This window comes from Euleptes europaea, chromosome 1 (assembly GCF_029931775.1).
Source record: "Euleptes europaea isolate rEulEur1 chromosome 1, rEulEur1.hap1, whole genome shotgun sequence".
NCBI lineage: Eukaryota > Metazoa > Chordata > Lepidosauria > Squamata > Sphaerodactylidae > Euleptes > Euleptes europaea.
The window spans coordinates 62,022,575-62,049,710 of NC_079312.1; the positions used below are offsets into that span (position 1 = coordinate 62,022,575).

The following is a 27,136-nucleotide window of genomic DNA, read 5'->3' on the forward strand; positions in this document are numbered from 1 at the left end:
ACTTAGAATTTACAATATCATAAAAGGACACAGGAACAGCCCAGCTAGATCAGACCAATGGTCCATCTAGCCCAGTATCCTGTTTTGCACAATGGCCATGGAAGACCCACAAGCAGGACGTAGAAATCAACTGTTCTAGCTGTCAATATGGATGTTCCTTTTATTCCTCAAAATTGAAAAAAGCACTGATCAATCTATCCTGCATGAATTTTAAAATCAGCTAAACAGTGATTAGACTAGTTGCCATACAAGAAAGATTAACTCATGCAATACATGTTTCATTGCACGTATTTGCATTTATCTAAACGCATCATTAAATGCTTGCCCTTAAAAAACCTACTTTCCACATACAGTAGAAGACATGGCTTAGTGGGAAAGCATGCACTTTACATGCACAAGGTTCCCTGACATCTTGAGATAAAAGAGAAACTTCTAGTTAAAACATTTCAGAGAGAAGGGCTTGGAAAGACCGTTTTCTGCTTGAGACCACAAAGCCATTTCCAGTAAGAGCAGACAGTATTGAACTACATAGACCAATGATTAGACTTGGCAACTTCAGGCTTGCATCCCTGGAATCACAGCATAGATCCAGACATATATCCTGCTCCCTTCTCTAATTCCTTGCATATGGAAATGTTATTAATTACCCCCACCTAGCTAGAAAATTCAACTCAATGCAAGTACTGAGCATGCAAAAATTCAATACTCTAATTCCTTAACAATATGGAGAAGACCAGGCCCTTAATTCCTTGGCAGATGGAATGATAACCAATCATCACAGCCAGGTCATATTAATCAGCAGGATAAATACTCTAGTAGTTGGAACCGCAGCTGAGTGTTCAGTTCCTGAAACATGGCCATTCATTGGACATTCTGATCTGAGGTTGCTACTCCAACAAAAAAGAATAATAGCAATTCAATGGCAGCCTACCAAAAATATAGCACATGTCATGGACTAGACCTTGTAAAGTTGCAAGTTAGTTCTCAAATATAGGGGATCAATGTCAAGAAACATAGGCAGGGATATAAAACCAAGTAAATGCCATATTTTGACATTAAAGCTGCTAGAGTAAGAAAGATGGCAAATGAATGTGATTTTTCTGGGAGATAATAGTAAGGTGAGCAAAGAGAACATGTCCCAAATCTTTAACTTATGTTCTTTGTAGAAATGGCACAGGATAATAATATAAATTTTCAAAGTGTAAGAAGAAAACTGAATTCCAACAGAAGCATCTATTCCAATAAAACGGGGAACAAAATAAAGTTCAGGTACTTGGAATGTAGGAAGGGAAAGCGGCATGATATAGCCTGATCTTGCCAGATCGCAGAAGCTAAGTAGGGTTGTTACTTGGAAGGGAGACCACCAAGGCAGTCTCTGCAGAGGAAGGCATTGGCAAACCACCTCTGCATCTCACTAACTTTGAAAGCCCTTTGCAGGGGTTGCCATAAGTCTGCTATGACTTGATGACAGTTTACGCATACACATGCACTTGTAATGTATATTTAGAATTACCTTTTATTAGTTCTGTTGTGGACATGACCTGTCCACATGACCTGAGGGACTGTAGCTCAGTGGTAGAGCATCTGCTTGGCATGAAGGAGGTCCCAGGTTTAATCCCTGGCATCTCCAGTTAAAGGGACTAGGCAGGTAGGTGATGTGAAACACCCCTGCCTGAGACCCTGGAGAGCCGCTGCCAGTCTGAGTAGACAATACTGACTTTGATGGACCAAGGGTCTGATTCAGTAGAAGGCAGCTTCATGTGTTCATGTGTTTACAAAATCACAACATTGAACCACATTATTATTATTATTTAGGTACTCATGATTGTTTCTATTTTATAGAGCCATGTCAAACAGCAGATGGTAAAAAATTACAATACAGTGCGATATGTCCTCCAGTAACAAGTCCCAAGTGATTCATGATCCTGAGGTGTTTTTTCAAGATATGAATCCCCAAGGAACAAACACAAAGAAACAAAGACTAGTACATTGTAGAGTATCCAGAAATACATTCGACTCATCTTTGATGTTAGAACTCTGAAAGACACTTAAATCACTCTTATGGGAAAACTCGGAGGTTCAGATTAAAGCTTAACAAAAGTCAGTGCTCAAGAGTTATCCCATAAAAACAATGTATTTATTCTGATGTATAATAATGTCACCTTTTAGAGAACTAATTAAAGTAGGGGCAGCAGAGAGGATTATAGTAAAAATTACATCAGTATTCAGAAGAACCTTCATGTAGAACCATGTGTTTTGTAGCACTTATTTGTTGTAGGAAGTGGGACACAAAAATTAAGTCCAGCAAATATATCAATCTTCTGTCTGTGAAAACCTTTATTGATATAGAGGGCATATAGTGTCATCATGGTCATAGAATGATGTTACTTGACAGAAAGTATCATCTGTCACTATCATCTGTCATTATAATCTTGATTTCTGGCCTGAATATTGTAGTTCTGCAAATGCAGACAAATACGTTGGATACTTCTTTTGTCCTAATCTTTCCTAACAAATCTCCATCAAGCACAAAAAAGTATTGGTGGCCAGAGTTACACTCTTGCAGATGCTGCTCGGTGGGGAAATATTAGTTGTAGGTGGATGCACAGTATCTTGCTTGAAAGGGGGGGGGCTTTACTGTTCACCTCTGCATTGAGGCTGCAGAAGTCCACTGTAGAGGTGAAGTTGACAAAACACTTAGAAACCCCTTGTAAGAATTGCTTGTCAGGATTACTACTGCTCTTTGGAAAATTGCATTCAAAGGTTGCAAAGATCAGCCATGAAATTGATAAGCTTTCCCCCACTGAGTCCCCAAAGTACACATGAGACTGATAAGTAATTTTAAACCAGCTGTCAGTTTTATCTCTGCAATGAAAGGACTTCTCTTGACTTTCTGCTTAGATGGAAGAAAATGTGTCAGTTTCACTGCTGCTCTTTGCAGTCTTTGTGCAGAGGCAATACACAATTTAATGTGGAACCTTTGAAGACCAGTAGCAAGAAGTATAAACAACTCCACCAGCTAATAAGGGGAGTCTTCTACATATAAATGGAACATATAGCAAAATTTCTCTATATATTTGGGGTTGGACTAGGCCTGTTTGGCCCCTTCCAATTCTATAATTCTATAAGGAAAGGTAGGCTATGAATGTTTTAATAAAATAAATAAATGTATAAGGTGTAAGTTCCTGAAAAATAGGAATTACTAGCTAAGCATGGAGTTATGATAATTATGATATGGCCTGCATACTTTTGTTCCCCTGGATGCAGACAAGATGATGTACAGATAGTAGATCTTGAGGTAGAACTTTAAAAAAACCTGTTATATATACCTTAAAACACCCTAAAGTGCAGAAGAACATGAGACAGAGAGGGACCAGATCTTGCAACTCTGTCTTGAGTCTCAATGGAAAGATAGACAGCAGGGTTGTGCAAAAAACAAATTTTTGGTAAATTTCGGGTTCGGGTTTTTTTGGCCTGATTTTTTTTCAGTAAACCCAAAATAAGCAGAATACCCATACTGATAAATATGGGTATTCGGCTTATTTTCGGATTTCCTGAAAAATTCAGGCCCATTATAGTCAATTAGGAATTTTTTTAAGGTCCTGGGGGGCATTTTTGGAGGTAGAGTTCCCAGGTTTTCAGTGTGGCTGCAAGGGACTCTCCTTCAATCGTCACCAAAGTTTGGTGAACTTTGGGACAGGAGGGCCAATTGTATGGGCCTGCAAAGAGGTCGCCCCCACCCTCCAAGCATTTGTGAGCCGAGCTGTCCATCATGTTCAATAGTTCAGTGGTGCCGAGGACTGGCAGAAAGAGGTGATTCCAGGCTGACACCTCAAAGTCTGGCTCTGCCTTCATTTCTGGGTCACTTTGCATGATGTCCATGCAAATGAGCTTCCAAACAGAAGGGAAAGTCTTAAATACAAGAAAAATAAGGCACAAAAAAACATTCCTTTTGGTGGCAAATGACATCCTGTGAGAAGTCCTTTATTGTGGTCATGAAAATTCTGATTCAAAGAGATGGTCACAGTGCAGGGAAACGAAGCCTCTACTCAGGGCAACCTTCTTTTGGAAAGCAGGTTTCATGGGGGGAGGTTGATATCGGAGCCGACTGAAGTCATGACCACGGGGGCTGTCTGAAGGAGATTGCTCATCCACGTGGATGAAGAAATCTCCTTCGGAAGCCTGGTGGTTTGCAGCTGTCTGGCTCTTTTTAGTTGGAGGGTTTATCCCTCTAGACGGGACTGGGTGAGCCCCGTTTTTTAAAAGGGTCCTAACTCAAAAGGGTCCTAACTATGGGGCCCTAACAAAACCAGTAAAAAAATGAAGAAAAAGGGGGGAAAGCACAGAGCCATGCCTCTGAGCAAAGGCGAATAGTTGAACCCGAAAAGCTGAATATTATTTGACCTTTTCAGGAAATGGCTATTCGGCTTCAGCTTTATCCCCAGGTTTTGGCATTTGGTAAACCCAAATTCTGAAATTTACTGAAACAGCTAATTTTGGGTTTATTTTCGGTTCAGGTTTATTGATATGTACAACCCTAATAGACAGTAAATGAAGTAAATATAACCAAAGGGGTGAAAAATCCACCACAGAATATTAAATATCCACTACAGGTATGTGTTATATCCAGGAACTATGGATGCTTCCAAATTGTGGGGAGGGGGAGATATTTTGTTCAGCTTCACAGCAAGGAAAATTCGTCATGCTGCAAGAAATTCCAATGAAGACAGATAACCATACTCAATTATATTGCAACATGCAATGCCCTGTGAAGTATCTGGAGCCTTGCTTTTGTTCTTCAAATACCTAATAATAAACTGTGCACACTAGTAACAACATTCATCTTTAAAATAATTCATCCTTTTTAGAAAAAAAATCTATTTAATAACACCAAGACAATAGTGTAGCGAGGGCATTCAATTTGCTGTTCCTAATGTTCCATATGTGCAGCATCAGCATGTTGCTGAACTAGGCAGGGTTGGTTAAAATTCTAGGGAATGCTTTAATCTCCTCCAAGAGGAAATAGATAAATTGTCACTACAGTTATGTCATGGTCCAGCTATCCATTTTGCCAAATATGTTTTTAAACATTATTTTACCCTTGTGGGAAAGGGGGTAGGAGAACCATATGCTGACTTTTTACTTTTGAAAGGTTCTTTAAATGTATTCTTGTATACCACAGGATTAAATCTGTTCACGTGAATTAAAGCATTTTACAGGTAGCACGCCTCTTGCTGTGTTTTTCATAAAACTAACCAAACTATTCAAATTGATATGTGATCCCTATGCACAAAAATGTTTACGTGTGCCACATTAGATTCATAAAGAAGATACACATACAGGTCAAGCTGTGATCCTGGATGAGTTCACACAGCATCATCTCCCTTCCCAGTTTATAAGGACTATAAGACTAGGCATGAAAGGTAGTCTAGGACTCATGAATATCCCACGGCTCAGGTGTTCCTGCCTACCCACTCCCTTCTGCAGAATTTCCATGCATGTAGATAATCTGGTATGTGATCTGTACATATATCACATGATTAGTCCTCTTTCCTTTTGCAATAAACCAGTAATTCATACAGGGCATAGCATGTATTTTATCATCACCTAACATCATACTTGTGGCACAAATGAGTCTAGGAAGTGATTTCATTGTGCAGCATGAGCTTCCTAGGGGACTGTGTGAGCTGACCTTTCAGATCTGTCTGCACTAGTTCTGCACTGAGGAAGGCAATGGCAAAACACCTCTGCTTCTCACTTGCCTTGAAAGCCCCTTGCTGGGGTCACCATAAGTCAGTTGCCCCTTGACAGGAGTTACCTACGTAGTTCTGCATCTTCTAGTTTAGGAGGCAGCAATGACAACTGTAAATGTGAGCTGCATAGTTCCATCCATAAATAAAGATTCTGACATATGCACTATGTACTCCATCCGAGCATACCCAATACTTCGGTTTCACTTCACAGCTTTTACACAGTTTTTAATGATGAAATGAATAGCTGCCAACAGCATCACTGTCAAGTGAAGACATTTGTCAGTTTTGATTATCTAGGCTGCCTCTCTTTATATGTGTGAAGGTGTTTCAAATGACATACAAATATGGTGCATTTATACCATTAACTGTGCAACGTTTGGAGAAAAGCATCCCCAAGGCTTCAGGAGAATAGTATTTTCTATTTTCATTAAAACTTACAACTCCAAGCTTGATTACTATTAATTAATTGTACAGATAAGCAACACTTGCTGAGACACAACTAGAGCCAGCTATGCATGTGCATTACAAGAATTGTTTATAGTAATTTAGTATGTAATGTAGTATCCTACTTGGATGGCCCAGGCTCACCTGATCTCATAAGATCTCAGAAGTTAAACAGGGTCAGAGTTGGCGGCAGATAGGACACTTCCTCACGGCGTGGCTATTCCAACACCGCCTGCCTGCTTTATCTCCTGTCTAGCAACCGGCGCCCAGCTTCCCCCACTTCTTTGGCCCTCTCAGCCCACCTCGCTTCCGCATTACTTTCATTCTCGGCATGTATGTGGTGGGGTTCGATCTGGGCTTTCAGAGATGCTATGTGACTGTGGCCCACGCAGGGGCCTCGAGACTGCTGCCAATGAGAACAGAGACCGGAGCACTCCATCATCTATAGCCTTTGGACCTAAGAATCATTTGACTGGAGCTGCAAAGCAAAGCAATTTCAAACGCAAAGAATGCAGTATGAGGTTTTAAAAGCTTTCATGGACGTGCTTCGAAACCAGGGCCTGAAGTCAGAATTAGAAACTGTGTTGGAGTCTATCTATGGTTAGCAGAAACTATTATTATATCACTTTAGAAGTAAACCTGAACTGCAGCTCATGCTAGCCAGAAAAGGGAAGAGGGTACTCAAGCAGATGGGGGAGAGGACTGAGGGAAGAGCAGAGTGCCCCTTTGTGCACCATTCCCAGCTGTCTATGTAAAATATGAATTTAAAAATGTTAGTGTGAAGCAGTCAAATGAAGTCTCAGATCACTGTACATGGAACTGTCACAACAAATAGGCTTTTTCAAACTGCATCGATGTTTGGCTCTTCTGTGTAGTGTGTTGTTTCCCTGCGATGGCTCACCATGGAGATCAGCCATCACCACGTTGCATTTGTCATGTTCCCATAAACCTCAAACAAGCATGGTTTTGACATTATTATTGAGGCAACTTATAACTGTAGTCAATCCACTAGACAACTTGTTGCGTGTGAGTGGTTACTACACAAAGCAGCTGCCACAGATGGGACTGCAATTGTGCTGCTGCCCACTTCAAATGTGAAGAAGTCTTGATGAAAATCTGGCACCCTCCTAATTCACCAGTGCAGCAATCTGTTATTGTCTTTAAAGCAGACCTACAGACTGTAAACACAACAGAAAGCTTTAACATACAATGTTCTTCTTAGAAGAAGGTTAAGCTATACCTTGACAAAGACATATCATAATTTATGAACATGTTCAACTTCAGCTTCTTTTGTATTGTTTGTTCTGTTTTTCAATTGACAAACTATTTTATTCACATGATGCTCTCATAAGTTAGGAAGGTGTCAACTCCTATTCAGTACAACTGTGCAACTCTTTGCCCCAAAATTCAAAGAAATCTTGCTTCTTAAATCAACAGGCAAGTCATCGTGCTATTCTAACGCCATAAAATCAGAATGGAAAATTTGTTTAACCATTCCAAGGTCATAATCAAGCTTTGTCCTAGAGTACATCTCTATCAACTTAGTCACTGCTATTAGAGAAATGCAGAGCCAACTATTCCCTTCCACAGCTCTGCTGAACAAAGGAGGGCACACAGAAGTAAACCACGCCTGCTCCAGGCCCTCCTGGAATCTCCACCCTTCATTTGCCATCCCCAACTGCCAGTTTGGCCACCAGAACTGCAACAGGGTTGAGATGCACACACCCCTAGCCCATTGAGGATCAGAAGGGAAAATCCCTCCCCTTCTCTTGCTCCCTGACCTCGTAGCCCTAAAGGCAGTCCCAGGTAAGTCCAAAACTTAAGAGAAATATCAATTTAAATATTTTAAAGGTATATTTTATTACAGATATTATCATCTACTTACCTTCCTATCTGGCCAGTTATACTTGGCAAATGTTGCATCATAAGTGTCCACAGCACCATCAGTAATCAACATTATGGCTTGACTGCAAATACTCCCTTGTCCTGTGTGATTGAACTAGAAAATGGAGGGGAAAGTTACTTGTGTTCTTATAACTATACAGAAATGCTCTGTTGAACACCACATTGATATAGGAAAAAGTTGTGTTAATATTCTCTTTTTTGTCTGTTATCATGTATGGTGTACTTCAAGGATTCTGTACTTTAATCAAAGTCATGCCAAGTTCAAGTGAAAAGCACACAGTGTTCTAAATATTGCTTTCCTAACCATTTCCATTAAAAAAAATCTGAGTAATCAATGAAAATTACTTATGGGATCTGGCATTTTTACAGGACAAGAAGTTTGTACCTTTCTAAATCAGAAGGAGTTCCCAAAAAGTATCCACAGAATAAAAACTACAATTGCTTCTTGTGATTTTTTTAAAAAAATATATTGAGATGTGGAGTTATTTGATCACATATTTATTTAAGACTCTACCTTATCTTTACATAATAATGATGGTAGTCTCTACTATACAGCTAAAACACTACCTCCAAGGAAATAAGGTGTTTTATTCTAAATTTCTCATAGAGAAGTAAAATGCTTAATTTTATGATGCTTCAAACTTTTTGTCATATGCAAGCCTTTGGATATGTCATTTCTGAACAATCTGTTTTAAGATTTATAGTACTATCAGAGTTCTCTTATTCAATTAAGGAAGCCTAATATAAGAAATATTGTCGAAGGCTTTCATGGTCAGAGTTCATTGGTTCTTGTGGGTTATCCGGGCTGTGTAACCGTGGTCTTGGTATTTTCTTTCCTGACGTTTCGACAACAGCTGTGGCAGGCATCTTCAGAGGAGTAACACTGAAGGACAGTGTCTCTCAGTGTCAAGTGTGTAGGAAGAGTAATATATAGTCAGAAAGGGGTTGGGTTGAGCTGAATCATTATCCTGCAAAAAGTATCAAAGGTAATGTGCTAATCATTGTCCTGTAAGTATCAATACTTACAGGACAATGATTCACTGTCCTTCAGTGTCCTTCAGTGTTACTCCTCTGAAGATGCCTGCCACAGCTGCTGGCAAAACGTCAGGAAAGAAAAAACCAAGACCACGGTTACACAGCCCGGATAACCCACAAGAATCTAATATAAGACTTATTATTGATGCTTTTTAACACTTTCATGATTTAACAGAATGTTTAATACTCACTGATTAAAATATTAGAAATACTCTACTGCTTGTGCTGACATTTATCATTTATGTGGTTGCCTGTTTGTCCAACAATATTTCCTTCAAGTTATTTCTTTCACCTCTGCTATTTGCAGCATGATGGTAGATTTGAATCCTTATTAATTTTATTGAACTTTGTCAAAGGCAACGATCAAACTCCTATTAGACTACTAATATTAAACCTTTTGACTGCCACAATAGCAGTTGATATTAGACACTGGAAGCAAGCCACAAATCCCAACAATGAACAATTACTACGTAGAGTCTTCAGTTTGTTATAAATGGACAAACTTGCATTTCAGTAATGATTTTCATTCCCTGGATAAATTAGAAGAAAAGTAGCATTTATTCATTGAATATTGGAATAATCACACAGATTTCATTAGAATTAATATGATTGCTCTGAGATTAGTGTCTCTCATCATTTTTTCTGTACTGCAATTTTATTTTATTTAGAGAAAGAAAAAGGAAAATTGACCATCTGAATTATAATTGGGCAACCTCAGGACATTGACAAATTAGGAAATACAAATTAGGAAGCCCACATCACTAATAGAAGTACAGAACATTCCTTGGTAAATGTAGGATTCCTCACTTGAAGGTGATTGTTGTTCTTATTTAATTAAAACCAAGGAAGATATATTAATTTTAAAACATCACTTTATCCTGTCTGAATCTATCATATTCTGCTGAATAATCTACAGTATTCCCTTCTGAATAAAAGATTAAAGGTAAATGCTTTAATGAGTAATACCTCTTCATTTTTGCCTAGAACTTTTTTTAAAAAAATAATTGAATAGCAGGACCGATTGGAGTATTTCTAATACTTCAATACTGATTGAAGTATTTCCAATGCTTCAATAATACTAATACTAATAATAATAACCTTATTATGAACTTCAATTAATTCAGTGATTCGTCATTTAGCAGCGAACATTTTGATGCTTCCTGACATTTGGAGCACTTGGTTGTGATTAACCATCTTTGAAATGTCAGAGAATTTTATTTAATTGGTTAAGACTTAAAAAAAAGATAATCACAGAAAAGATCCCATTTATCACCCAAAGAGATAATTGCAGTTGTCGCATAATACAGTAGACACTGACGGCTGAACCAAGCACTTCTGAATTCTTACACCAATTGCCTAAATCAAGGCTGGGAAGAATTGGGACACAGCTCTAAATGCATCTTTCAAAAGCATTAGCAAGAACAAATGGTAGCTTTTGAACGAGCTAAGCAAAGAGGGAAACTGAAATACAGGTAATTGTACAAGACAATTCATTGAGCTTAATTACTATAACCTATGAAAGTTATACCCGGTAGACTACTAACATTTAAATAGCACATTTGTATAGGGAAGAAAATATACTACCCTGTAATTCTCAATAAAAGATGTCTATTTGCCACATATCGTAATGTGAAAAGTAGTTAAATCCTGGTTAAAAATAGCACAATATGCTGCAGAACTTATCTGTGACTGTGAAAAGTTAAAAGTCATTGGGTTGGATCCTCTGAACATTGAACAGACCAAGTTCACAGTATGGTTCTCTCACTCTTCTCCACTTCCCCTGAAAAGCTGCCCTCGGGAAGAGAGCGGGATGCTGTATAGAGGGCAACTAGAAGAAATCATACCAGGCCTCTTGTGTGGCCTCTTTCACAAATGGAGGAAATGTTTGCACAGCAGTGGGTGGGGGAAATTTCTAATTATGCCTCCTTTCTGCTGCCAACCTCCTCACCACCACCACACTCTGCTCTAAAGGCTCCCTCCATATACAGGACAGTTTTTTGGTGTAGTAACACAAGGGCAAAGGGGACTACAGAGGATAAGGGAAGAGAACCATCCATTCATGGTTAAGAGGATTCAACATGTTGTCTACCCGAGTTTATTACAGCATGCTACAAAGTGAAGCAAAACGCAAAAACCTATCAGACAAAAAGCATTAACTTACATCAGTAAGCATGTTGAAAGCTTCAACTAAAGCCATATCCAGCATTCCAATTCCTTTTGCAAAAAGTTTATCAAGGTGCTCCCTGAAGTGCTGGAGAGAGGGAGAAAAAACACGAAATTTCAAAAATGAAATGTCTTTTTTGTGAACATTTTAAACTTATACTTATGTTTGCAGTCATCACAGACAACTTACTACCAGTGCAGCAATAGATGTATTTTACAAATTCTGAGAGAGGCCCTCAAATTACTTTTTCACAACATCACATTTTACATTCTTGAACATAATTTTAACCTTTCATAATAATGGGTTGGATTCTGCAATCCATCAGTGGAAGGCGCTGAGGATGGTTGCCAGTCTTTCCAGCTTCCCCCTTCCCCCAACAATCTTTTACAATTGCGGGAAAGTTTATTCCTGCAGTTGCGAGACCTACATGGAACAATAGCCATTTGGGAGGCTGCACAGAGGAGAGGGGAAGGAGCCAAAATTGCTCCCTTTTGCTTCTTCCGTAAGTGGATTTTGCCCACTTCTGACTCCCCAATGTAGCCTCCTATCTTCTGTGGTTATTACTCCATACAGTTCCTATGAGTAAAGTTTTCTGGAGTCTGAAAAGAATGCTGGAGGGAAGATTCACAGTCTATCCATGATCCTTGTGCTGGATTCAACTGATAGATTTGTAACAGTTTTTGATAAAAAAAGATCCCCCCCCATTAACACAGCAAAAGAACAACAGAAGTATACAGTGCAACAATAAACCACCAAGTGAACAAGGCCAGAAAAAAACATTCAATAATTGACTCATCACAGCTTAACTAAGAACCTGAAATACTTATAATAACGAAATATAAAACATATCAAATGAATAAAGCAAAGTAGGTTATCTGGAGGAAATAAACAATGGATTCTTAGTAAAATAGCAGACAATAAAATATAGTAATAATGTGTTTGATGAAGATGTGTGTGTGTGTATGCGTGTGCCTCCAAGTCAAAGCTGATTTACAGTGACTCCATCGGATTTTCAAGGCAAGAGACATTCAGAGGTGGTTTGCCATTGCCTGCCTCCACATGGGCTGAGAGAGTTCTGAGAGAACTGTGACTGGCCCAAGGTCACCCAGCAGGCTTCATGTGGAGGAGTAGGGATGAAGATACTGGCAGTGTTGCAGTTTTCTTTTCAGTCCATCCCAATAATAGAGACATGAACTCATGAAACCCCTCCCCAGCATAATTCTTGGTTAGTCACCATGATGAAGAAATGATACTCACCCCCACAGGCACTTGTAAAATTTACAGTGTTTTGTGTGTGTTTTAATTTGCACTCTGCCAAAATATAGAATCTACCTTAAAACAAAGGCTGAAGAACAAATTTCCCATATTAGCTTTCACAAAATGCCTGACTTTCACAAAATGCCTTTCTCTACTACCTTCCTGAATCAGTCCAGTTAGTCCTATTGTCAGTGGGGACACACTGACCATACTAGAACAGTATACAATTTTCCACCAGGTGGAAGGGGTGTGGTCTAATTTACTTAAGATAAGGAAGAATTCCTTTGGCAAGAGACATTCCAGGACAGCATCCTCAGTGACTGAGGGCAGATCAGAAAGATACAGAGATCATATCACTCTGGTGCTGAAGGATGTGTACTGTCTGCCCATTTGTTTCTGGGTACAATTCCATGTTGGCTCTTACCTTTAAAGTTGTAGATGGGTACTTCAATGATCATCTCTTCCCATACTGTCCAGCCCACCAGTTAATACCTTCCTTCCAAGCCCTGCTCTTTGTGACCCTGCCTAAAATGGTAAGGTGGCTGGCAGCACTGGAAGTATTTTTCCTTTGGAATGACCTCCATTCTTGAGGGTCACCTGGCACCTACCCTCTTATTGTTTATGGGCCTGCTAGAACACTTCTCTTTATCCAAGTTCATTGAAGTTTTAGCCCATCATTCTTTATCTTATTGTTTTATGATCTGCATTGCACTGGAGTGCTCTTAACACAGCTTTTTGTGATTACAGCTGTGTTATGAGTACTGTTTTATAACTCCTGGAATGACTTGTTGCTATTTTATGGTATTTATGTTGTTTGATAACCTTTAAAGGGGAGTGTCTCAACAACTGCTAGAATTATTTATGGTTTTTTATTGTTTTATGGTTTATGCTTGTATTATCTGTTTTTAATATGGTTGCAATGAGCACATTTCTGGAAAGTTTTTTCCCATACATTTCCTAAATAAACACATAGAATCAAGAGGCAGCCTAGGTTTAATATCTTTCCCTGAAGAAAGTCTTAATAGCTGAACAACTTTAGTCCTTCTAATCCATTACAAGTCTGGGAATGGATTAGCAAATTATTAACCCAGGACATTCTGAAATACCAGCCTGCAGAAAAATTCTAGAATTTGCCAGGAAAGTTGTGGCAAGATGATATTTGTCCCATACACTTTTTGTCTCTCAAAACTATTAGTTTTTAATAGCTGAAAATTGCCAGGTATGCAACAGTATTTTTAAAAAAACACAAATAAACAAGAGGAGAAATTTGAAGAGAAAATAGTATTAGAAAACTTAGCCCTTACAGTTTATAAGGAAAAGACTAACACACTGTTAAATACAGGGCCATGAACTGAATTACCATCAAAGGAAATTATACACAATAAAGTTTTAAACAAGTTAGATGTTTAAAATTTCTTTAGGAAGAACTTTCATTGCTCTTTACTAAAAGAAAGGATTCACACAATTTAGTGGATGATAAAATACTATGAAACTTTCACAAGTAAAAAGAAAAAAAAACACTCAATCCCAGCTTTAGGCTGTTTGGAAACATATTGCTTCTGCCAACTAAGCTGGTTTTCCATAGCAATTAGTGTAGGTTAATGTTCATAGTGACCCAGTAAATATGGTTTACGCAGCTCAATATTTTAAACATTTTACGGCATAGTCTTGTTCATCTAAATAAACTGTTAAGGAATAATGAATTCAGCAGGCTAGATAGTGGAATGTGTTTCACAAGGTTTTTCTTTTGAAATTTAAACCAGCAGTGGAAAATATTTATATTCTTGCAATTTTATTCTGAATTTTAATATTTTCTGATTGGGATTAGGAAAGCATAACAGGAATTAAAAACTTAGGAGAAGGGGAAAAAGATATTCCTTAAGAGTTACTGCTGGTTCTGGTGGATACAGAACAGGTTGACCTCTGAACTTTCATTACAAGACTGGGATTGCAGTCTCTTCATGAAACCACTTCCTGCCTGCAATGAATTCCCACTCTCAGTTTTCTTCATGGCAACCCTAGTCTCTGTGCTGAGAAAAGAGTTCAAAGGACTGGCAAAGGAATGCTAACATGGGCACTAAAGCCCCTGTGCCAGCACAGCACCTGTGATAGTCCTCATAGTGCCTCCAGTAGTCCATGCAAGGGCTGGTATGCCACTGTTAGGAAAAGTAAAGGAGAGGAAAAAACCCCATCATCACCTCTGCAATTAAGAAGAAGAAGAGTTGGTTTTTATATGCCGACTTTCTCTACCACTTAAGGGAGACTCAAACCGGCTTACAACCACCTTCCCTTCCCCTCCCCACAACAGACACCCTGTGAGGTAGGTGGGGCTGAGAGAGCTCTAACAGAGCTGTAACTTGCCCAAGGTCACCCAGCTGGCTTCGTGTGTATGAGTGGGGAAACAAATCCAGTTCACCAGATTAGCCTCCACTGCTCATGTGGAGGAGTGGGGAATCAAATCTGGTTCTCCAGATCAGACTCCACTGCTCCAAACCACAGCTCTTAACCACTACAAGCTGGCTCTTTTGACATTATGGGAACACTGCTATGTTTTATGACTGGTGTTTGCCCCAGGCACCCATTCAAAGAAGACACAAGACAACAGCTTGGGTTCAGTTAGTTTAATTAATTAAACTGATCTATGTCATTTAAATATATCACTAACATATTTAAAGGGGCAGGCAGTGCTAAAACAGCTTGCTCATGGCTGCCTTTTCTGGCAGACCCACCTTTGACTCCAAACACAGCCACCACTTCTGCCAGCTTTGTTTCTCATCGCCTGCATGCAATGTGCCGTGAGGTGCCCAGGCCCATCCCCCTCACCTGATGCACCGCACAGCCACTATCAGAAAGATGTTGCTCAGCACCAAGTCTGCCCTTCCCAGTCGCATCCCGCCACACAGCCAATGATGTGCTGTTCCAGACACTCTCTCCACCACTTTGGATTTTTCAGGATGCTTGCCCATCATCTCTGCCTATCATGATCAGCTCGCCCAAACTCTGCCAAAACCAGTTATGGACTACACAATCAATGACCAGACCTATTTAACCAACCCTCTCCCTTACATCACGAAGCAGGTGAGCAAAGGCCAATTAGGGGGAATCACAAAAATTCCTGTTTGGCCCCATTGGCAATCATCTAATCCCATGATGACTAAAGGGAGGGTGGGTGGGCAGCAGCAAAAGCTGCTCTGAGGAGGCGCTGCCAAAATATAAGCTGAAGAGTTGCATCTCCTTATTGGCTGCCAATTTTTTAAGTGCCCAGAGTGGCTTTGTGCCTCCTTTGAATTCCACCTGGCCTGGGGCAGATTGTTCCCTGCCATTAATGCTGGGAATTTTGCTGCTGGTTATAATATGTACTGCAATTTGTAACTGTATTGAATCCTGGCCACTGACATATAAAGGACAGGCATATAACATTTCAGAAATGAACAAGTAAAGACAGAAACATCGCCTGTTTAAATGCTTCTCATAAGGAAATAAACTTCCCTAAGTAAAATGGGAACGGTCAAACTCTAACCCATTTTCACCCCCACACTCTTGAAATTTACACTGTTAATTAGACTGCATCAAAACACACCCACAGGACTAATTTGTTTTGGGTGTTTTTTAAAAGCATTAATCTGAAAGTGGGAGGAAAAACCTTTTAACAAGAAAATCTTTCCCACTCTATGACAAAATCACAAACTAATGAAAAAAATACACATTTCAAAACATTTATATTACACAAATGTCATGAAATTTTATATTTTCATTTTTAAAGCCACGACTAATGTTGTTTCCCATCCTTGATTCGATAGAGCCCTAACTAACCAGTGGCCCTGACCTGGAAAGCCCAGCCTAGACTGATCTCGTCAGGTGTTAGACAGGTTGGCCCTCATCAGTATGTGGATGGGAGACCACCAAAGACATCTGGAGTTATGAGGAGGCGGCAGGCAATGGCAAACCACCTCTGAACATCTCTTGCCTTGAAAACCCCACATGGTTGCCATAAGTCAGCTGTGGCTTGACAGGAAAAAAACCCTAACCAGTGATATATGCAACAATTATCAACTGGTTATTTGGGCGGGGGGAATGATTGAAACGTTTGATTAAAACATTGAAACAGGGGATGATCAAAGAAACAACAATAAAGGAGATGACAACTCATCCTCCCCACATTTGATAAGATTTTTTTCCCTGTAAAAACACCAAAGGAAAATAAGAACAGACCTATAGATTCTTTTAAACGCAAGTCACTATTCCAGGAGATGTGACCCAAAAATAAATAAGCATTTTGCTACAGTGAAATCCCCATAACAGCATATGTATTTCAAAGACATTAAAAACTTTCAAATAAGGAAATCACAGAATGCTGCTGATAGTGTATTCATTATTTCTGGTAAAAAACAACAACCCACAATTAATAGTAAATTGTACATCCTGTAATAGAGAATTTAGTTCATATGACTTGAACAATCAATACTCAATCTTTACGTAAACATATGTTTAAAATATTCAGCTTTTAAATATATGTACAACACAGACATCAGCCTGAAATATTAAAAATCTTATTACCAATTTTCTTTTTTTTAAGTAAGGCTATGTTTTCTTTCAGGACTCTTAGTAAGTAGCCACTAGATGATTTGGCAAAAAGACTGCCATTATTAAACTTTTCATTCTGTTTCAGTCTTCTGTTTTTCACCATGCAGTCTTCCCTTTGATATTTGGGAACAACACCAGCATCTCAACAATTCATCTGTCTACAAAGTATTCTTATGGACCATGATCATCAGCCACTTCCTTTTATACACTATGCTATTACCAACAAGCCTCCATTTTGTTGTGTCTTTCTCCGCCATACCTCCATCATTGTCATGACCTGCCTTGGCCCAGCACTAGAGTGGGATGGAACAATTACTATGTGAGAAGGGATACAAGTAGGGCTGTGCAAAAAAAAAAAAAAATCCTGTAAATTTTGGGTTTGGGTTTATTGGACTCTCCCCCCCCCCCAGGAAATTTGAAATAAGCTGAATACCCATACTGGTAAATGCGTATTTCAGCTTTATTTCCAGCTTTCCCTAAAAAATTCGGTTCCACTATATATGGAATATTTTTTAAGAGCTCTGGGGGGCATTTTTGAAGTAGAGTCACCAAATTTTCAGGGTAACTGCAAGGGACTCTCCTTGCATGAACCCCAAAGTTTGGTAAAGCCCCCGAAAGGGTTGCCCCCATTCTCCATAGGAAAGCATAATGCTTTCCTAGGAGAAGAGAGGATATTGTCTAGAAACACGTGATGAGATTAGCAAACCTGTGCTTATACAAGGCAGCACAGAGACAGTGTGGCAGCAAAAACAAAATGCTGAACAGAACAATAAGAGAAAAATTACAAGGCAACAAAGACATTTACATGAGACATTACAAAGGATGTGAGAAAAAGAGGAGACTGAAGCAGGCAGGGGAAAAGGTAACTGGAGTCAGTACTTTGTATGGCTTAGATGAAGGAGACAAGTTATGCAGACTAGCCTAGAGGGCTGTATCTGCCACCAAACACAAGAGCCCTCTGCTTAGAAGCCTCTTCTCGATTCCATTATCTGAAAATGTTTCCAATCCAAGTGACCCTTGCTCATCTTTTGTGCTGTCAGAGGATGCATCTGGCTCCTTCCTTGCCCCTTCTCTGTTACTCCCCCTCCAACCTTCATCCAAGGAATTCAAAGTACATGATTCCTTTCCCCTTATTATAAGCATGGGAAGAAAAGACTATATGTGAACCTGGCCACCTGGCCTATAGTGAAAATCAAAATCTATTCCTAAAGTCTGGCCCCTAACTAGCATATTTTTGCAATGTGTTAAGTTCCCATCTGCCACAATATCACATGGATCTTGTACTTTGCCTTTGGATCATTTGCTACCTGAATAATTAGACCCCTACTTTGAAAACTGGACCCTTCCCAGACCTACATTGACAGGTAACTGTAGTCCATGCCCTCCCTTTTGCTTGCTGCCTCTTAGGTCTTTTTACTCCCCTACTGAGTGGATGGACTCAATATTCACTGTGTATGTGCTTGGAATATTTGGTTTCTTGCATGGGGCTTAGTACAGGGCAATATGTTGAATGCTTACATTATTAACAGCTTAAATTGGCCAATTCTCCAGAAAAAAAATTATGTGTATTATTCCATCAATACACTTCATTTGTTTGAACTCTATCTGGATTCTCAACATCCCTTCAAAGCTTATGGCGGCATCTCACTACTTTGTCAACATATCTCATACTACTGTTTTGAAAGTTAATGCGGCAGATAAGGGGCATTCCTTAAGCCAGATATAGAACCTGAACCTGCAGCTTTCTTTAGCATAGAAATGAGAGATGACAGAAAAAGGGTAGTAAGGATTCAAAAATGTCTTAATCATTTTACATGCATGGTATGTGCTTGCAATTCTCTGCCACCAATTTTGATATGCAATAGCATGCTTGGTTTTCACTTCCAATTAGTATTATGTGCAATATTCTGTGTGTGCAGACACCTTGTATACAAATAGCATAACAGAAATGTTATGCAACTTTTAAAAAACCAAGGCAATTATATCCTGATGTCTGACTAGAAAAATGTAGGTTCATAATAGCAAGGTACAGGCAGCAATTAATATGTTAGCCCAGGGTATTAAGAAATACAAAATAAGAATAAAGAATGGTTTTAGACTTGAGTAACTCTGCATCAGACTACAGTGGCAACCTCTTTCCTTGAGATCAATTTATGCTAGTCTATGAGCTTACAAATGTTTAAGTTTCACAGAATCCTTCTAAACACTTTGTCTGGGGTTATATAAGCAACTGAAATATTTTCATTTCAGGTAGTGACTTATTCCAAGCATTTTTTTTCTCATTAATAGAAAATGCTTTAATCAGCACTGTGGTACAAATGGCTGTAATGATGGACATAATACAGGAAAGGTAAAGTTCCATGTGGGAAATGTTTGGCCTTCTGCTGACAGCTCATTTGAAATTATTCATATCAATTATTGAACACCTTGGAAGAAGGTCATTCTTTTCACCCATTGCTCACCTGCCAGCCCTAAAGCAGTGTTCTCACACTGTGTGAGGACACCGCAAAAACATGCTAAGAGCAAGAGTCTACAAGTTCAAATAAAAGTAGTTTCCATATTATGACATACTATAAACAGGATGTCAGGTATGAGTTTCTTTCTTCTTCTTTTTACAAAGCAGGGTTGTTGTTGTTTTAAACATCTAGTAGCTAGCCTGAAGGAGGGAAGGCAAATGGTACAGCCCGATCTCGTCAGATCTCGGAAGCTAAGCAGGGTCAGCCCTGGTTAGTATTTGGATGGGAGACCACCAAGGAATACCAGGGTTGCTGTGCAGAGGAAGGCACTGGCAAACCACCTCTGTTAGTCTCTTGCCATGAAAACCCCAAAAGGGGTCGGCAGAAGTCAGCTGCAACTTGACGGCACTTTACACACACACACAGCTAGCCTGAAGTAAGGGAGAAACAGAGCTTGAATAGACCAGTGAGAAGAAAGTTCATGTCATCACCAGTGTGTTCAGGTCCCTGTCATCCTTTGACTTTTTGACATAGTAAAAACAACAACAACCCTAGAATGGCTACAAAGAGTACTCAAACTATTGTCGAAGGTTCTTGTAGGTTATCCGGGCTGTGTAACCGTGGTCTTGGAATTTTCTTTCCTGATGTTTCGCCAGCAACTGTGGCAGGCATCTTCAGAGTAGTAACACTGAAGGACAGTGTCTCTCAGTGTCAAGGGTGTAGAAAGAGTAATATATAGTCAGAAAGGGGTTGGGTTTGAGCTGAGTATTGTCCTGCAAAAGTATTGTCCTGTAAGTATCAAGATAATGTGCTAATGAGGATATGGTATGTTAATATGGAACCATTGTATCCTGAAGTGATCTGTTAATGTGTGTAATCCAAAACTAACCTGTATGGCTATTGTTGAATGTTGTCTTTGTCTGGAGGTTTTTCAGGGCAGGAAGCCAAGCCTTATTCATTCTTAAACTCTCCTCTTTTCTGTTAAAGTTGTGCTGATGTTTGTGAATTTCAATGGCTTCTCTGTGCAATCTGACAAAATAGTTGGTAGAACTGTCCAGTCTTTCAGTGTCTTGGAATAAGACCCTGTGTCCTGTTTGTGTCAGTCCATGTTCAGCCACTGCTGATTTCTCAGGTTGGCCAAGTCTGCAGTATCTTTCATGTTCTTTTATCCTTGTTTGTATGCTGCGTTTTGTGGTCCCGATGTAAACTTCTCCACAGCTGCAAGGTATACGATATACTCCTGCAGAGGTGAGGGGGTCTCTTTTGTCTTTTGCTGATCGTAGCATTTGTTGTATTTTCTTGGTGGGTTTAAACACTGTTTGTAGGTTATGTTTTTTCAAAAGTTTCTCCATCCTATTTAAATCCTATCCTGTTTAAACCCACCAAGAAAATACAACAAATGCTACGATCAGCAAAAGACAAAAGAGACCCCCTCACCTCTGCAGGAGTATATCGTATACCTTGCAGCTGTGGAGAAGTTTACATCGGGACCACAAAACGCAGCATACAAACAAGGATAAAAGAACATGAAAGATACTGCAAACTTGGCCAACCTGAGAAATCAGCAGTGGCTGAACATGGACTGACACAAACAGGACACAGGGTCTTATTCCAAGACACTGAAAGACTGGACAGTTCTACCAACTATTTTGTCAGATTGCACAGAGAAGCCATTGAAATTCACAAACATCAGCACAACTTTAACAGAAAAGAGGAGAGTTTAAGAATGAATAAGGCTTGGCTTCCTGCCCTGAAAAACCTCCAGACAAAGACAACATTCAACAATAGCCATACAGATTAGTTTTGGATTACACACATTAACAGATCACTTCGGATAAAATGGTTCCATATTAACATACCATACCCTCATTAGCACATTATCTTGATACTTACAGGACAATACTTTTGCAGGACAATACTCAGCTCAAACCCAACCCCTTTCTGACTATATATTACTCTTTCTACACCCTTGACACTGAGAGACACTGTCCTTCAGTGTTACTACTCTGAAGATGCCTGCCACAGTTGCTGGCGAAACGTCAGGAAAGAAAATTCCAAGACCACGGTTACACAGCCCGGATAACCTACAAGAACCAATGAACTCTGACCGTGAAAGCCTTCGACAATATATTGTCGAAGGCTTCCACGGTCAGAGTTCATTGGTTCTTGTAGGTTTTCCGGGCTGTGTAACCGTGGTCTTGGTATTTTCTTTCCTGATGTTTCACCAGCAGCTGTGGCAGGCATCTTCAGAGGAGTAACACTGAAGGACAGTACTCAAACTGGTTGGTACTATTAAACTATTGTTTCACTCGCTCTACAGCATTCCACATTTTAAAAGTCTATTTTAATTATATAATTAGAGAGCTAGCAAAATGCCTGCTGAAGACTACTCTATTAATATGTAGTAAATCAGGTGATTTCAGATGTAATTTCATTAGCTTCAGAGTAATTGCCATTTTTGTCTGTCTGTCAGGATTTCTTAAGGTCATTGAATGAAATGAATATGAGAGCATAGTAGAATTTTATTTGATTTTATGTCAAGGAACAGAAATTTCCCTTAGAGAAAGACATTGCCATCAATTCCAACTCCCTTAAATAAAGCAGGTATAAGATACTTTCCAAGCTCCTTTATATCGAATAAGGGTAATTACAGGATCCTCAGCTCACTAAAGTGTTGTCTATTTCTGCCATTCTAGTTCATGTAAGAAGCATAGACCAAAGAACTGTTTAGTTACTTCAGGGAAATTTGGTACAACCTCCACAGCTTTTTTGAACCTTATCATTACTAAGTCACAACAGTGCAGCCACATGACAGGCAAAGCTCGCCTCCTTTAGGTTGTGCACGTAGGACTCTGTAGCTCCTGCCAGAACACTCAAAGTCCTCCAAACTTTCCTTTCTGCCTTTTGGGCACTTGCACAGCTCCTTTTGCCTATAAGCACCAAATATAGCTTTGCTTCTGAAGTACTTTCTTCATGCATTCTTCAACTCCATTTCTCCATCACCCATGATCTCCTAAGGTCTCTGCTTTGCAGGACACTTTTCCTCACTTTCTTTCTTCATCATTTCCCTTTGCTAACATATTGTAACTCATGTGACCTTCCATGTAGAATACTCCTCTCTTTCCCTTCATCCCAGAGCATACATTTCCCTTCGATCTTAAGCACTGAAGTTTCTTCTGAGATCCCTTTATGATAAGCTGCTGCCCATCCCCCCACTTCATTCTCCATCTATATATATAAAGAAACAATGCAAATTGTGATACTGTTACTTTAAATCTGCAGTTGCATTAAATCAGATAGTCATCTAATTCCTAAGAGGTAGGCAAACTGTAATATGGAGTTTCTCAAACATGAAAACCTCTTGGCCCCCAAAAAACTGGTATGAAAGTCAGTGATTGCACATGTTTGTAATTTGGCAGAGAAAGTGCAGACAATGATAAAATACTGTCTGAACTATTTCCCACTTTGCAAAAAGAGAGAAAGAGAAAGAGAGAGCATTTTACAAATTGGTACACTGAAAGGCAAGACAGGTTTTGTAACAGACTATAAACCAGACAGGTACTATACAAATACTTTTTAAAAAAGATAATTGATTGCATAAATTATTTTGCCCGTGCCTAGGAGCATATATTTATTTTGAATATTTATCTAGCAAATAATTGTAACATGTAATAATATTGGCCCCTTCCAGTGAAGGCACGGGAGGTGAAAGCAGGATTTTGAATGCTGTTCCTGAGCTTCACACATCGATGTTGAACCTGGGGTTTCTGATTGCATGACGAGAGCACATACATGTACAGTTGCACATGCATAGGCTCCATGAAAATCTTCAAATTGACACAGGGAGGTTTGAAACAGAGATACAAAGGCTCCAATCCTAAGAACACTTTCCTAGGAACAAGGCCCTTTGAATAGAATGGGACGTACTATTGAGTAGACTTGCTTAGGATTGCTGTCACAGCCCTACTCCTCCATTCCCCCATATATAATGTGTGTGTGTGTGTTTGTGTGTGTATAAAATGCCATCAAGTAACAGCCAACTTATGATGACCCCTTATGAGGTTTTCAAGGCAAGAGACTAACAGAGGTGGTTTGCCAAGTGCCTTCCTCTGCATGGGTTACACCCTGCTGCCTTCCTTCCCCCATATATATAATGCTTTATATATATTATCACTAGGGTTGCCAAGTGCCAGATGGTGGCGGGCAAACCCCCGCCAATCCACCTGGCTGCCCAATGACCAACTGAGGGTCGGTGGGTAACGAGTGCATGTGCGCCTGCCCGAGGCGCCACAACACTACCAGTTTGAGTGGTAAAGGGCCCATTCCGATGCAGCACTTCTGGGTGTAAATGCATCACAAGGGGCCTTTTATGATGTAGCCTCTTGCGATGCATTTTACACCCAGAAGTGCCGCATCGCAGCGGGCCCTTTACCACTCAAACGCCAGTGTAGTGGTTGGCATTTCAGACTAGGACCTGAGAGACCCAGGTGAGAATCACAGCTGTGCTGTGGCAGCTCAGTGGGTGACTTTGGGTGAGGTAAACATTCTCAGCTTAAGTTATTTCATGGGTTGTTGTAAGGATAAAATGAAGGAAATGAGAATGATGTAAGCAGTTTTGTGTTCCCATTGTGGAGAAATGTAGGGTACAAATTAAAGAATACATATAGTTGAAGATGGAAGACAGTTAAAAGTTAGGTTGGTGGGTGGGTGGGAAGGAAGCACAGAAAGGTGACAATATGAGGGTTGCCAGGAGAAGGGAAAGTGGAAATAGTGTGGGGAAGGAGATACAGGGGGAAATGAGAGGACCTATGCAAGTCCTTGCTGTTTCCCCATTGGGCCCATCTTAGCAGCCAGCACCATACAACAGATTTTCTAGGTTAAGCTGAAGGGAAGGAGGGAAAACTGAAAATGGGAGGGGGCAAATAATGGTAGATTGGATGGTGAGTGGGAAGGAGAGGAGGAAGTAGGAAAAGGGGAGATGCTATGGTTTTTCAAGGAACAGAAACAGGAAATAGTAGGGGAGGGGCAAGTTAGATGCTCCACGCAAGTCTTTGCAGGTCCGCTGTTTGACAATATATCTAATTCTCAATTTATGGATGTGTAAATGCAGAGACTGGAGCCATGAACAAAGACAAATATTTGTATAAACCAGAAAAAATTGAAATCTAAAAGAAAAAACAAGATTTGTCGAAGCCTTTCACTGTCAGAGTTCATTGGTTCTTGTAGGTTATCCAGACTGTGTAACCGTGGTCTTGGTATTTTCTTTCCTGACATTTCGCCAGCAGCTGTGGCAGGCATCTTCAGAGGAGTAACACTGAAGGACAGTGTCTCTCAGAGTGTCTCTCAGAGACACTGTCCTTCAGTGTTACTCCTCTGAAGATGCCTGCCACAGCTGCTGGCGATACGTCAGGAAAGAAAATACCAAGACCACGGTTACACAGCCCGGATAACCTACAAGAACCAAAAAAAAGATTCCCCCCCCCCAAATAATTGAAGCATCCCTTGTACCTTTGAGAATTGGATGTTCTCTGAGATGTCAGTGGCTTCACAACCACAACAATATTGCCAGCCTTCCAAGCCTTGGTTTTCTATCAGTAAAATGCAGGGGGTCAGGATCTAGAGGGAGGACACATTGGGGCCAGGGCCAGGACCAACTACCAGACAACTTGCTATCATACAATGTGCATGATTCACACAGTCGCAGTGGTGGCTATCAGACTATGTGACACAGCTTGCCTGGGCTCAGTGGTAGCCTCTGCACAACTGGGCCCAGCAGTGGCCACCACACAACTCACTTGAGTGACTTGCTACTCACAACTTTTGCAACTTGGCCAGACTTTTCTCAGGGAAAAGTTGCTGGAGGTGAGGGAAAAAGGGAAAGCTGAGAGCCAGTGTGGAATACTGGTTAGACTGTCAGGCTAGGATATGCGAGACCCTGGTTCAAATCCCCACACTGCTATGGACCCACTATGCTAGGTAGCCTTGGTCCTGTCACTCTCTTTCAGCCTAATCAACATCACAGGGCTGTTGTAATGATAAAATGGAGGAAAGGAAAACTGCTTTGGGTCCCCATTGGGGAAAAAGTGGAGTACAAATGAAGTAAATGAAATTAATAAAGATGAAGACTGTGGGGCAGATAAAAGAAAGGTTGGTTAGTGAGTAAGAGAGAAGGAAGCAGAGCAAGGGGAAAAGATATAGGGACTGCCAGCAGGAGAGAAAGAGGAAATAGTGTGGGAAAAGGAATACACGGGAAAATGAAGCGACACCTAAAATCCTCCATACTCCATAGAGTATGGATAAAAATATCTACACAATAAAGACAGGAACAGGAAAGAGAATTTCTCTGCAAACCAGAGGGAAGCCCTAGATCTGCAGAAAAATCTGAAATCTAGAAACAAAAGCCAAAATAATACATATATCTGTAGCTTTAAGAAATGAATGCATACTGAACTCTTGTGAGACTAAGGGCGAAAAAGCACGGGCGCTTGAGCCTCCTTTCTTCCCTGTTCCAGCCAGGATCCAGCCAGGATCGAACGAACGTCCGTTCTGGATCCTGGCTGGATCCTGGCTGGAACAGGGAAGAAAGGAGGCTCAAGCGCCCGTGCGTTTTCGCCCTAAGTTCTGAAATCTTGGTTGCTATTTTGGAGGATCACTAGGCAGCCACATCCATGTTGATGAGCCTTCCAAGCCTTATAGTGCATACCTAACCAGGATCCCTAACCTAATCTATAACCAGAAGCCCCGTGGCGCAGAGTGGTAAACTGCAGTACTGCAGTCCAAGCTCTGCTCACGACCTGAGTTCGATCCCGACGGAAGTTGGTTTCAGGTAGCCAGCTCAAGGTTGACTCAGCCTTCCATCCTTCCGATGTCGGTAAAATGAGTACCCGGCTTGCTGGGTGTAAAGGGAAGATGACTGGGGAAGGCACTGGCAAACCACCCTGTAAACCAAGTCTGCCTAGTAAAAGTCAGGATGTGAAAGGGAAGGAAGGAAAGCTGAAGGCTGGGGGACAGGTAAAAGTAGGTTAGTTGGTGGGTAGGAAGGAGAGAAGGATGTAGGAAAGGGGGAAAGCACATGGGGTCTGCAGGAGGAAAGAGAAATAGTATGGGAAGGGAAATACAAAGGAAAATGAGATTCTCCCACATCCTGTATATATAGGATGCAAATCCACATTCTTAAGTTCTAGGAAATGATGTTTGCATCTATCAGTGCACACTATAATTTAGAGGTAGTAGTAAACCCAATATTTCACTACTTTTTCACATAAAAGCACCCTTACAAATATAACCCATGCATAACCGATTACAGGTTTTGTATATGATCTGCCCTCTAGTTCATGTAGAATGTGGCATGAAGCATATACATATAGGACATCTTCCTGATACAGTAGAGTCTGCACCTTTTTTGCAATATGCCAATCAACTTTGAATAGGAATAAGATGTCATCATTACCACAATGGAATAAAAATTTGCTCCATATGAAGTTATTGTGGTATTTAATCTCAATTGGAAACATGTTGATATCATATAAGTTGCATCC

General features: G+C 40.2%; 1 protein-coding gene across 2 annotated transcripts in view; it reads right to left on the reverse strand.

Annotated features, from left to right (window-relative positions):
- Window positions 1–27,136, reverse strand: part of CACNA2D3 (calcium voltage-gated channel auxiliary subunit alpha2delta 3) — a 698,701-nt gene that overhangs the window by 299,358 nt on the left and 372,207 nt on the right. For both annotated transcript variants that reach the window (XM_056853929.1, XM_056853938.1), the window contains 2 exons: window positions 11,299–11,388; window positions 8,083–8,196 (listed from right to left, as the gene is read on the reverse strand). In XM_056853929.1, coding sequence (XP_056709907.1) covers window positions 8,083–8,196; window positions 11,299–11,388 — 204 coding nt within the window. The remainder of the gene's footprint in view (window positions 1–8,082; window positions 8,197–11,298; window positions 11,389–27,136) is intronic.